Genomic DNA, 11,244 nt, shown 5'->3' on the forward strand with positions numbered 1-11,244 from the left:
TTGAGGTACTTCAAATTATGGCATCACCTATTTGGTGCTGATTTGGTTGGCTTCACACATTCTGATTGGGTGGACAACTGCATTGATACTCGGAGGTCTACATCTGGATATTGCTTCATGCTTGGTACTGGATTGGTTTCTTGGAAGTTTCAAAAGCAGAGGACTGTTTCTAGGCTGAGTATAAATCCTACCTTTTCTCCTCCACTAAGGCACTTTGGATTCATCAGATTCTGGAGCATTTGTGGTATGCCGACACTTCCCCGGTTACTATTTTGTCGGATTCTCAGAGTGCTATTGCTCTAGCACAGAATCCTGTGATACGGGGACGATCCAAGCATATTGAAGAGCATTATCATTTTGTACGCGACTGGATTGAGTTGGGCCTTATTCTATGGAGGTGTTACTTCAGCATGCTGGTATTGGACCGCCCCTCTGGCACTGAAGAGGAGGTGTTGGATTATATCTCCAGAGGGCCTACATCACTTTTTTCATGCTTGTATTAGCCGTTTATGAGGCCCTGCAATGGCATATCTCAACAAACATTATTCATCATTTTTCTACCTTTTTTTTATTTTTAGGCATTTTTTGTAGCATTTTATGCTACTATCATGCTATCGACCTGCTACAGCTGGCTGACCAGCATCCTGGGAAAATATATAAGTGCTGACTCCCTTTTCCCCAATTCATCTCATTTTTCAGCATTCAATTGAGGTCATTAGCAGCTGCTACTACTTGTTACCATTGTACAGCACCTACGGGCTTCCCTCATGCTCAGATTTCAGCAATAAACATCAGTTTCTAGCATTTATAAGTCTTTTGTACCTGGGCCTACATCTGTGTTTTATATTTGCTTCACTTTCTTTCACACATTACTCATAAAGCTCAACAGTTTGAGTTTCAAGTTCAGAGGGCCACATTCCAATTGGGATTTCATTGTCTCTCCTCTTTTAGGGTGTGACATGATCCTCGGGATCCAATGGTTTAGATAATATGCACCCATTCCTGATTGGAGGCAAGACACTTTCACTATCGTTGAAGGTTTTCCTGAGCCTCTCAAGATTCACGGGGATCAAAGCATTCTTGGAATTCCACTCATTTCCCACATTCAGGCCCAACAAGTCTTCCAAAAAGGAGCAGAGTGTGTGTTACTATATGTCCGCTCTCAGTCTAATGCAGTTCAAATAGCACCCGTAGGGGAGCAACGGATGGCTAGTCTCTTGTCTCCATAGTCACAGGGGACGGAAGGGACGGACTGTTGGAACGAAGGGACGTCGAGTCAGGACAGTTCAGGAACGGGGACGGCAGGGGACGGTCGGACGTCCCCTGGAGGCGTCCCTCACAAGGGACGGTGAAGGGGACGGCAGTAGGAACGACACTATGGGGGGACGGCAGGGAGCCATTCTGCGCAGTCAGACTGGTTTCTTTTGCCCGTTCCTAGCCGTTTGCGGGCCCGTTTCTAGCCGTTTGCCTTGGCTGTTTCTAGTCGTTTGGCTTGGCCGTTTGGGGAGGCCTTGAGCCTTTGAGGCTTGGGCCTTGGGCCTTGCCTCTCTCTTGCCTTGAGGTTTGGCCTTTAGGCTTGAGCCTTGGGGCCTTGGGCCTTGGCCCTTGAGGCTTGGCCCTTGCCTCTCTCTCTCTCTCACTTGCCCTTGCCTCTCTCTTGCCTATCTAATATCTATATAAGAACAAGGCTACAAGCACACACACACCCCTTCAAGTTTTCAAAGTTCAAGCAACTCTCTCTCTAGTCTCTCTCCCTCAAGCTTCTTCTAACTTAGTAACTTCCAACTTCCAAGCCTCTCACACAAGGCCCTACTCTCTACTATCTAGACTCTCTCTCTCTCTCTCTCTCGCACCTCTCCCTCAAGCCTCTTGAGTCTTCCAACTTCCAAGCCTCTAGGCCTCTAGGCTCTCTCTCTCTCTCTCTCTCTCTCTCTCTCTCTCTCTCTCTCTCTCGTAGATGTTAATACAGCTTTCTTTCTTTCTTTCTTTCTCTCATTTTGTATCTACTTAATTATTAATACAATCAACCGTCAACGCCTTCACTCTTTGATTGGCGTATTTTGTTAATACGACTCAAAAGCGTACCATTTTATGTAAATTTGTGCTCATTTTGATGTACTTCCAACATAGAATAAGTGTAGAGTAGAAAAACTTTTTTTTAAAAAGTATTTTTTGAGTGTCGTTCCCTCCCCCGTCCCCGTTCCCTACTTATGGCTGTCCCTGTCCCCGTCCCCCGTTCCTTGTGACTATGCTTGTCTCAATACAGCAACATCATGCTGGGAGATGACCTCCCACCCAATAGACCCAAGGACCATCACATAGAGGTGGTTCCTCGTTCAGAGCCTCCAAGCAAGTTCCCCTACCGCCTTTCTAAGGCATTGGAGAGCGAGCTCGAGCAATAGTTAGCCCAACTACTCCAGTCCGTTCCCTCCCCCGTCTCCGTTCCCTCCCCCGTCCCTGTTCCCTCCCCCGTCCCCGTTCCCTACTTATGGCCGTCCCCACCCCCGTCCCCCGTTCCTTGCGACTATGCTTGTCTCAATACAGCAACATCATGCTGGGAGATGACCTCCCACCCAATAGACCCGAGGACCATCGCATAGAGGTGGTTCCTCGTTCAGAGCCTCCAAGCAAGTTCCCCTACCGCCTTTCTAAGACATTGGAGAGCGAGCTCGAATAATAGTTAGCCCAACTACTCCAGTCCGGATTTATCAGACCATCTTCCTCACTTTTTGTCACTCCCATTTTGTCTGTTTAAAAGAAGGATAAGTCTGCACGCTTATGTGTGGATTACAGGGCGCTCAATAAGCTGACAGTTAAGAATAGATTCCCCATGCCCACTCAATGGTGCAAAAAAATTCTCTAAGATAGATCTTAAGAGTGGCTACCATCAGGTTCGGATCTTCCAGGCCAACATTCCAAAAACCGTCTTTAGGACCGAGTGTCGCCACTACAAATTTGAGGTGATGCCCTTTGGCCTCACCAATGCACCAGCGACGTCCAACAAAATGATGTCTCGAGTTTTTCGGGATCTCATTGGCAAATGCGTCTTCATCTTCTTAGATGACATTCTTATCTTCTCAAGGACTGCAGAGCAGCATGAGCGAGAAAAACACCCATCAGAACCCTTGGAACCACGTTTCGAGGAAAAAAAAAAGGATAGTTGAAAACTTTTGAGAACATGCTGAAAAAATTAGGACTTCAAGGAAAAGAAAACAAATGCTAATGCCAAATGCTTCCACGTGGTATAACATGGAGATGTTGTATGAGCAATGGCATTCTGAGTGTGATATTCTTGCTGGCAACATTGCATTATGTCCTAGATGTGGCGTGTATTCATTTCTGACAAGGCGGCATCGTACTAAAAGTAAAAGCTGCACGACTAATGTGAAGCTAGCAAGTGCACTGTTATTGGATGCTCCAAATAAATACGCACACTGGTGTGCTTGCTACAACTGCAAAAAGAATATAACTAGGCAAGCAAGTATAGTGTCCCTACTTCCATATTACATTTGTCGACTGCTAAAAGGCAATCAACTACATACCCAACTTCTTAGCATCCACCACTAGCCTGCGCGCCCGTTGGCATCAAAAAATAAGAGTTAAACAAGAACATATACACTCTTTGAGAAGAAATCATAAAGCTTCAATACAATTCAAACAACGGTTTTGAGGGTTAACCACGGTAAGATGAAAACAGGACTTTGCCCCTGTTTTCATTATTTGTAGAGCAAGCAACGTATTAAAAAGATCGAGACCTTTTTTCATTTTTGAACAGCCTTAAAGGGTTTGTAAAGGGTTTGGTCTTGGAAACATGCATAGTAATTGCATGCTCAATGCTTCTAAAATAAAAAAACACATTCATATGTAATAAAAACTAGCAACTGTACGAATCTATGATGTGTGTAACTTCAAGTGATTCATTGTTATAGGAGGGCTGGAGTTTTGCCTTGCCAAGCTCCTCCATTACCATCTTTCAGTTTACCCTTTCCCTTTAAAAATACTTTGAATTTAGCCAAGCCTTCATCTTTCTTGGATTTACCCTTGTTCTGATCTAAAGATATGGACAAACCTTCCCCTTAACTGATTGAAGAGCCCTCCTATCCTAACCTCACAATTATAGTCATAGGTCTTGAATAATGCCACATGTTTCTCTAAAAGAACCCAAAATTTGAAGCAGCACAAATCAAGGAAGATGAGGATAAGTTACAAAACGAAATATCATGGCATAGTCTGTTAAATTCTTATGCTAATTAATCTACAATGTACATACTTAACAAGATGCAATGTATATAACCTCTTCAGCCCTTGCTTCAGGTATGAGCAGCCATAAAACCTAAAACCTTAACGAATTAATTCCCTGATTCTTCAAATCTACACAAACATAGTTCACAAGGCTTCTTCCTTCATTCACTTCTTAGCCTTGACCCAATCTTGCATGTACAAACCACATACTATATTTCCTCTTTGAGGCTTCTAATCACATGCTAGATCAGATCCACCTTGATAAATAGTAGCTGCCATGTGACCAATTACTTCCCAAAGCTTAAACCCACTGTAGACCATTCACCATATTTTACAGCCTATATTTTCAAAAGGATGGCTATGTGCCCTGCATAAGGCAAAGCACTGCATTGTTCCATTACCTTCTTCCCGAGCAGGTAGTTAGCTCATCATGAAATACAGATTTAATAAAGAACCTTGGAACTTACGCATGAAATCAGCCTACACCGTCTGCTTAGTCTGAGAAAGAAAACACTACAAGCTCTGATAATCTAGATAATGCTTCCAAAGATTGAGAGCATAAATTGCAGCAAACAAGTCATCCTCACACTCTCGTGAGAAGACATCTCTGTAGCTTGAAGCCTCCTGCTCTCATAAGCTATGGCATGAACCTCGCAATTAAGGACTGCTCATATGCAGATTCCCACGAGCATGAAATAATGGTTTTCACAAATGCCAAATACTCAGCACCAGTTCAGATAAAAGAACTTCCATAAAAAACTTCGCTTTCAGTTGCTTAAAGCTCTATGCAAGCACTTGAGTTCATCTTAGTACAACCATGCAAAAACAGTGAAGTGCAAAATAAGCCTCCTATTGTAGGAACAAAGCCCCAAAAAACCTCGAACATAACCTCTTGCCAATCTTCCTGGCTTTATATTCAGCCAGATCCATGTGTATGCTATCTTTTCACACACGACCTTCCCCAAAGTGAGGATCTTCACATAAAACTTGCACCTCTTGCATTTAATGTATAGTTGTGTCTCTGACGATCCAATTCACACTATGGCAAGGTACTTTCAATGTTCCAAATGTTGAATTTTACTTCATAACAAAATTCAATTTGCTTTCCTATTTGAAAAAGGTCATTTGTCTTTAATTTTACTAGGAATGTGTCAATCTTCTCAGAAAACTCACCTTAGAGAATGTGCAATGCAGTTTGGACTCTAGAATCTATATTTATAACTCTCTTCAAATCTTCAATAAGAATAAATATTGCAAATCGGGTTTTACTGTCACCAATTGGCCGACCATTTGGTCCATCTCCAATTTTGTGTCTCGTTCACTTGAGGCCAGGCCGGTGTCTCATGTGAAGAGGCCAGTATTTTGCTTAACATGGACGGGAGCCAGACTAGTGCCACCCGTGTGTTAGCAGGATGGTGTCGTATGGACGGGAGCCAGACTGGTGCCACCCGTGTATGACCTGGACTGTGTTCTATCCATGGGATTGTCACGCCATGGAAGAGCCAGTATTTGTGTGATGTGTCTTGCTTATGGGACTGTCACTCCATAGGGAGACTCGTGCCTGGAACTATGTTTTACCTATGGTCACTCCATAGGAAGACCAGGATTTATGTTTTATGTCGTGCCATTTTTGTGCCTGAGAGATGTTTTGTACTTGTTCCATGAACGGGAGTCTATTCCCACTTGACGGGATCGGTTTCATCTACAATGTAAAATGGCAAATATAGGCAAAGTTTGCATGATCCACACATTTATAGGGATGTTGAATGATTCTGGACCAATTATGGGCTGTTTATGAGACTTTTACCCCCCCCCCAAAAAAAAAAAAAGGGTTTGAAAAGTTTCATAAAGGTATGAAACACTTTTTAAGAGTGTCACATGAAACACCTGGCAACTATAAAGCACTCACCCTCATACTCATTAATCATTTACTCCCAACTCATTTTTTCCTTCCACTAGTTTTAAAAAAGCTCCGAGTCAACTAGAATTAAAATAACTTGGCAATACCCCCCTTGTGACTTGTTGAAGGATTCCTATACCATCAACACTGTCCTTATTGGGAGTCAATCCACGGATTAGCGAAACTAAAAATTTTGATTGCCTCTCTCCAACAACGCATCTTTTCTCACTTAAAAATACTCATCTAAGGAAACAGTTCACCATGCATCCAAAGATTTACTTTCGCAGTGAGACATTTCAGGTTCAAAAGAAAAAAACCCACCATGCTGGCATTTAAACTACACATATCACTTGGACTTTAGGTCATAGCACACATAAGATTCCAAGAAAACATAATAGTGCTTCAAATGAAGAAAACATAATATATTCTCCACACTTCAATAACCCTATAAGCTGGAAAATACATTCCCATGATGAAAAGCAATTTAATTAGTGACACAAACCTCAAAGATAGATTCTTTGGACCATACACATTACGTGTTATTAAAAAACATCCCTTACAGTAAACAATTTTCAGCTCTCAAACACAAATGTACAGTTATGCTTATGTCACAGATGAATTTGCAAACCTGTTCATGGTTTTTATACTAAGCAAAGGTAACCCTTACCACAGGATAGACAGATTTAAAGGTAAAGCTGAATACCCTTTTGTTGTTTCGGCCTCGATCACCTCTTCTTTGTCCAGCAGTCGTCTTTTATTCCCCAAAACATCAATCACCCTATGGATTTGCTCCTCGGTGGGTTTTTCGGCAGATAATGGTAAGTCCACAAGCTGACGCACACAAAGCCAAAATTCTTTTAGCTCTGCTAGACTTAGCTCATCCTCTTTGGCACGGTCTCTGTTGTCTAACAACTGCCTGAGATCCCTTAGCTTCTTTCGCAGCTTCTTTCTGGTCATCCAACGAACACGGCCAACAAACTTTGGCCCATACTCTATAGCTGTAACCTTAGTTGTGCCAGCATCCCCCATTCTTCCATTTTGTAGAAGGAAAGGATGTGTGTCATAATGAGGGATGTGCTTGCTCATATATGACTGCCTATCTTGGGCACAGCAAATTCCAAGTAAGCCCGTAAATGAAAGCTGCTCACTGACCACCAAATCATCTCTCATGTGTCCGCCACTGTGTGCTTCACTGGACATTCCAAGTACACTCTCAGACACATCGTCTGCTTCCAATAGAGCTGTGCCCGAGGCACCTCTTGCTCTCCCACCATGAAACCTAGCTGTGTCTCGTAAAACTGCTCGAGCTGAGTCAGCCCTGATGCCCTGAGAGTATGTTTCTCCTGAGGCACATATCATGGACAACAGTAGATTCTGCAGTGTTTTGCCATGGAAAAAATGTCAAAGTATCTCTCTCTCTCTCTCTCTCTCTCACACACACACACACACACAAATGATGGGCTCAAAGCACTGAGAATGCCTTTCTAAGAAACACTAAGAAACAAGCTGTACCAACACCCACCCACCAAGAGAGTTGACTTGCCGCAACCGGTACGGCCAAGAACTGCCACAAACTGCTTCTCACAAGGCCAGAGAGCTGCCAGATTCTCATGCAGCTCATGGCACGTGAGTTGCACAACCTCCAAACTGGGCATGCATGAGCTCAAGCTCGGACCCTCGCGGCTACGCACGTTCTCCTCGTAGAAGTCGCTCAGAATTGCAATCAGGCTCTGGAAAAGTTGTACGGTCTGGTCTGCCACCGTCAACAAAAACGAGGACGACGGCAACGACGAAGCTGTAGTCGTAGCCATCGCTCCTTCAGCTGGGACGAGAGAGAGAGAGAGAGAGAGAGAGAGAGACAGGAGTGTTGTAATTTATCACCAGGTCTGCTTTCCCGCCCACACGATTCTGCTCTGATTCTGTACCTGCAGTGTGCACGAGTAACCCGCGCTTCTACTCTTAATTTTTTTTTTTTTAAATTGTTTTTTTTTCCGAAGGTACAAGAAATTTTTAGAAACACACACCTAGCCTCCTTGAGGTGGAGGCAGCCCCGCCAGGATGATGGCTGGCGAACCCATCGTACATGCTTATAATCAACCTATCAAGGTAAAGTCGCCCTTGAAACCAGAGCTTTTCCCTTCATCTATGCCTGCCGTTACATTGTTTGGAATAGCATGTGTTTTTAGTGACAAATAGAATGCTAATGATTTTAATAATCACCCCGCATAGTAGGGAGTTCATCACTTTTACACACAAAAAAAAAATTGGTGCAACCATAGCTTTCGGGAATTTGAGAATAGTAAGTGTTCATAATTGGAAGTGTAAATTTCCTAATTTTTTGCAAAGGGCATCTCCTAATTCATACTGGGCAGTTGGAAATCCAATATCCCCAATCGAATGTGGCATAGGACCTTTTTAAAAAGTATATTCAATTAGGAGAAATTAAAATCATTAAAAAAATACGTTAACATGTAAAGATAGTAACTCATCACCATAATAATAAGAACGTTCAGTCGATGTCTCAGGGGTCAGCATGAAAAAAACATCACAGTAGGACTTTGTCCTCTTATAGTACTGTATCCATCCTTTTTGGAACATGATATCCTGGAAGCGACACTTTCCAAGTAGGAGAATCTTCATTAACAGTGAAAGAAGTGCCATCTTTTCGATGAACACCTGTGGCATCTCAAGGGCATAGATGTCATACATCTCTAAAGAATCCTCATATATTTGTAATATGAAGATATCCCCCGATGGTAAATCCCTAAATTCAATAAATACAAAAGTAAATCAAAACATAGTTCTCAAACTTCTATTTTAGTAAGAAAACAGACAGTGAGGAAAGTACAAACTGCTTACCCATCGTGATAGGCATTTATTGCCTCATACATTGAAAAGTAAGGCCCATCAGGTGCAAACCAAAATGGTGGTGCTATACAAAACGAAGGTATGTCATGTGGGATAAATAATAATGTAAAAAAACAATAAGAAAAAATGTTATTTACCTGGAATTTTTCTAATTTGCATCCATGACATCCCCATATTGAAAGTTGCTTCCAACATTACTATGTGTGAGAGACAACGAAAGAGGGAAAGATATAAGAGTAGAACATATTTAATTAATATAAATAATTACTTAAATAATAACAATTAAAATGGCTTTGGACATATCTGCCAAGACAAAAAAATCATGACCAAGTTATACGCGGGATACAAACACGAATTATCTATTATAGAAACAAAAAACAATGACTTACTTTCAAGCCCGCATAATTTCTCTATACACAGTGTTACTTGTCGTGCACGTATGGCTTGCAAGAGTTGCAGCTACTATGGTTACATCTCTATGATCTTGAAGCAACACCTTCACGGCATTAGGAGAGCGAGCCCATGACAATGCCACATACAACTGCCCATGGGTAAATACTATTGAGATCAAGTAAAAACCCAAGATGCCTAAAGACTGGCCTTGCACTTTATTTATAATCATTCCAACAAAAGCAAGCCACAGTGAAAATTGTCTTCTTCTCATGGTGAAAGGGAAGCTGAGTCTCTGTGACAATAAAAGTGATCCTTGGAATAAAAACCCTATCACCTACCTTGGTGCATGTGATAATTTCTGGCTCTAAGACCTTTGAGTGAAATGCCTTGCATATCAACCAAGTGCCATTAAAAAGGCCACGCTTTGGACCTATGTTGCAAAGCAGTATAGCAGGGGCATCAAGCTTCAAGGCCAAACAATGTGGTGGATACCCACCTCTCCCAGCTTCAATGAATTAAGAAACTCAGTGGAGTAAAGGAATGAGTTTTGCTCTATATCAAGAACTGAATCTGCACTAAAATACTCCTTGAGTTCACCTGGCATTGCATTCAAGGCCCATTGATTGACATCATCAACTTCACTATTCCTGGGAGCAAGAATAACACGATCACTAAAGTATGATACATAGGACATAGTAACACCCAAATTAGAATAAACCCAATGCACCAAGTCCATTAAGTTAGATCTTTCCATGACCATGTCCGTCGGTAGTATCTATACTGGATTACCCTCATTACAATGCAACCCATTGCTTAAATTCACTTGAATGATCTGTCGTCTCATGATTCGCATATTGCCAACCAACCTCAAGACCTTAATAAATTGTCACATGTAAGATCTACACACTATAGCATCAACAATATCCTGACATCTTCCCTTCACAACAACTGGCAAAATTTGTCTAAAGTCACCCCCCAAAAGAACAACCTTCCCACCAAACTATTTATCTGTAAATAAAACATCTTGTAAAGTCATGTCCAAAGCCTCAAAAGCATGACGGACACATGGGAGCCTTATCCCAAATGATGAGCTTACACTCTCTCAAAAGTTCAACAAAAAGTTCAACAAGTTCACCATGGACAGGAATTTGCACGTTGAAGTGTTGTTTAGTGATATCTTAAATCTATTGTGTGCAATACATCCCCATTTGCTAGCAAAAGGAAAGCTATTCCTTAGAGGATGTTGTGGCAAGGGCAACAAATCCTTGAGCTCATGTGCAAGCAAGCAAGCAATTTTATAAATATGTTTTTCCTGGCCCACCAGACCATCCAAAAGCAATAGTATGACGAAAAGGCATCTCAACTGCAGGGCATTTTGCATAAAAGAAGCATCCTCTAAGCATGAAATCCATTCTGAATCATCTTCCAATATACCCCTACCAATGCAAGCAGCTTTACAGCTTTAAATGTAGGATAAACAGTACCATTGAATGCATGCAAATCTTGAAAGGACTTACACCCTTTACAAACTGTTAGTAGTCTTGAAGATAAAACCGTTCACCAGTAGAGGGGGCTACAAAATACATTCGGCCAATCATGTTCCCTTGTTTCCTCTTGGTCCACATCTTTCTTTGGTTCCATACTCATTACAACCGGGAGTCACAATACAATGTATCATTAGCTTCTGGATGTCATGCATTGCATGTAAACCACTCTGTCAAAGTTGTCTTCCTTGAGTTCTATGTGTTCACAATATCAGCAATATTGTCCACTGTCTCTAAATATAATGGTTTGACTACCATCCATGTGAACCTATAATCTTTGTACATCTGCCTTCTCAT

General features: G+C 41.9%; 2 protein-coding genes across 4 annotated transcripts in view; both read right to left on the bottom strand.

Moving 5' to 3' along the window:
* Positions 1 to 8,304, bottom strand: part of LOC147642439 (uncharacterized) — a 43,963-nt gene extending 35,659 nt beyond the window's left edge. Inside the window, exons 1-3 of one of the 3 annotated variants that reach the window (XM_086806511.1) lie at positions 8,167 to 8,304; positions 7,669 to 8,067; positions 6,846 to 7,516 (exon numbers count right to left, since the gene is read on the bottom strand). In XM_086806511.1, coding sequence (XP_086662637.1) covers positions 6,846 to 7,516; positions 7,669 to 7,953 — 956 coding nt within the window. In that variant the 5' untranslated portion in view covers positions 7,954 to 8,067; positions 8,167 to 8,304. Of the gene's footprint in view, positions 1 to 6,845; positions 7,517 to 7,664; positions 8,080 to 8,166 lie in introns of those variants that run through there. The other 2 variants (XM_086806525.1, XM_086806517.1) reach the window with 2 other exon arrangements.
* Positions 8,305 to 9,401: 1,097 nt separating this feature from the next.
* LOC147642440 (uncharacterized) lies at positions 9,402 to 10,097 on the bottom strand. The gene is made up of 2 exons (XM_086809490.1): positions 9,900 to 10,097; positions 9,402 to 9,551 (listed from the first exon to the last, which is right to left on the bottom strand). The coding sequence occupies exons 1-2, from the start codon at positions 10,095 to 10,097 to the stop codon at positions 9,402 to 9,404; spliced, it is 348 nt and encodes a 115-aa protein (XP_086665616.1).
* Between the last annotated feature and the right edge of the window lie 1,147 nt (positions 10,098 to 11,244).

Source organism: Cibotium barometz, chromosome 1, assembly GCF_041138505.1.
Source record: "Cibotium barometz isolate CiBa-2024 chromosome 1, ASM4113850v1, whole genome shotgun sequence".
In the NCBI taxonomy this organism is placed as follows: Eukaryota; Viridiplantae; Streptophyta; class Polypodiopsida; order Cyatheales; family Cibotiaceae; genus Cibotium; species Cibotium barometz.

What these genes read in the sequence shown, in the direction of transcription:
- LOC147642440 (XM_086809490.1), bottom strand. Translation starts at nt 10,097, where the DNA reads ATGTCCTATGTATCATACTTTAGTGATCGTGTTATTCTTGCTCCCAGG. An exon ending in ATTCATTGAAGCTGGGAGAG is followed by an intron (nt 9,552 to 9,899) that starts GTGGGTATCCAC and finishes ACCCATGGGCAG; the next exon opens with TTGTATGTGGCATTGTCATG.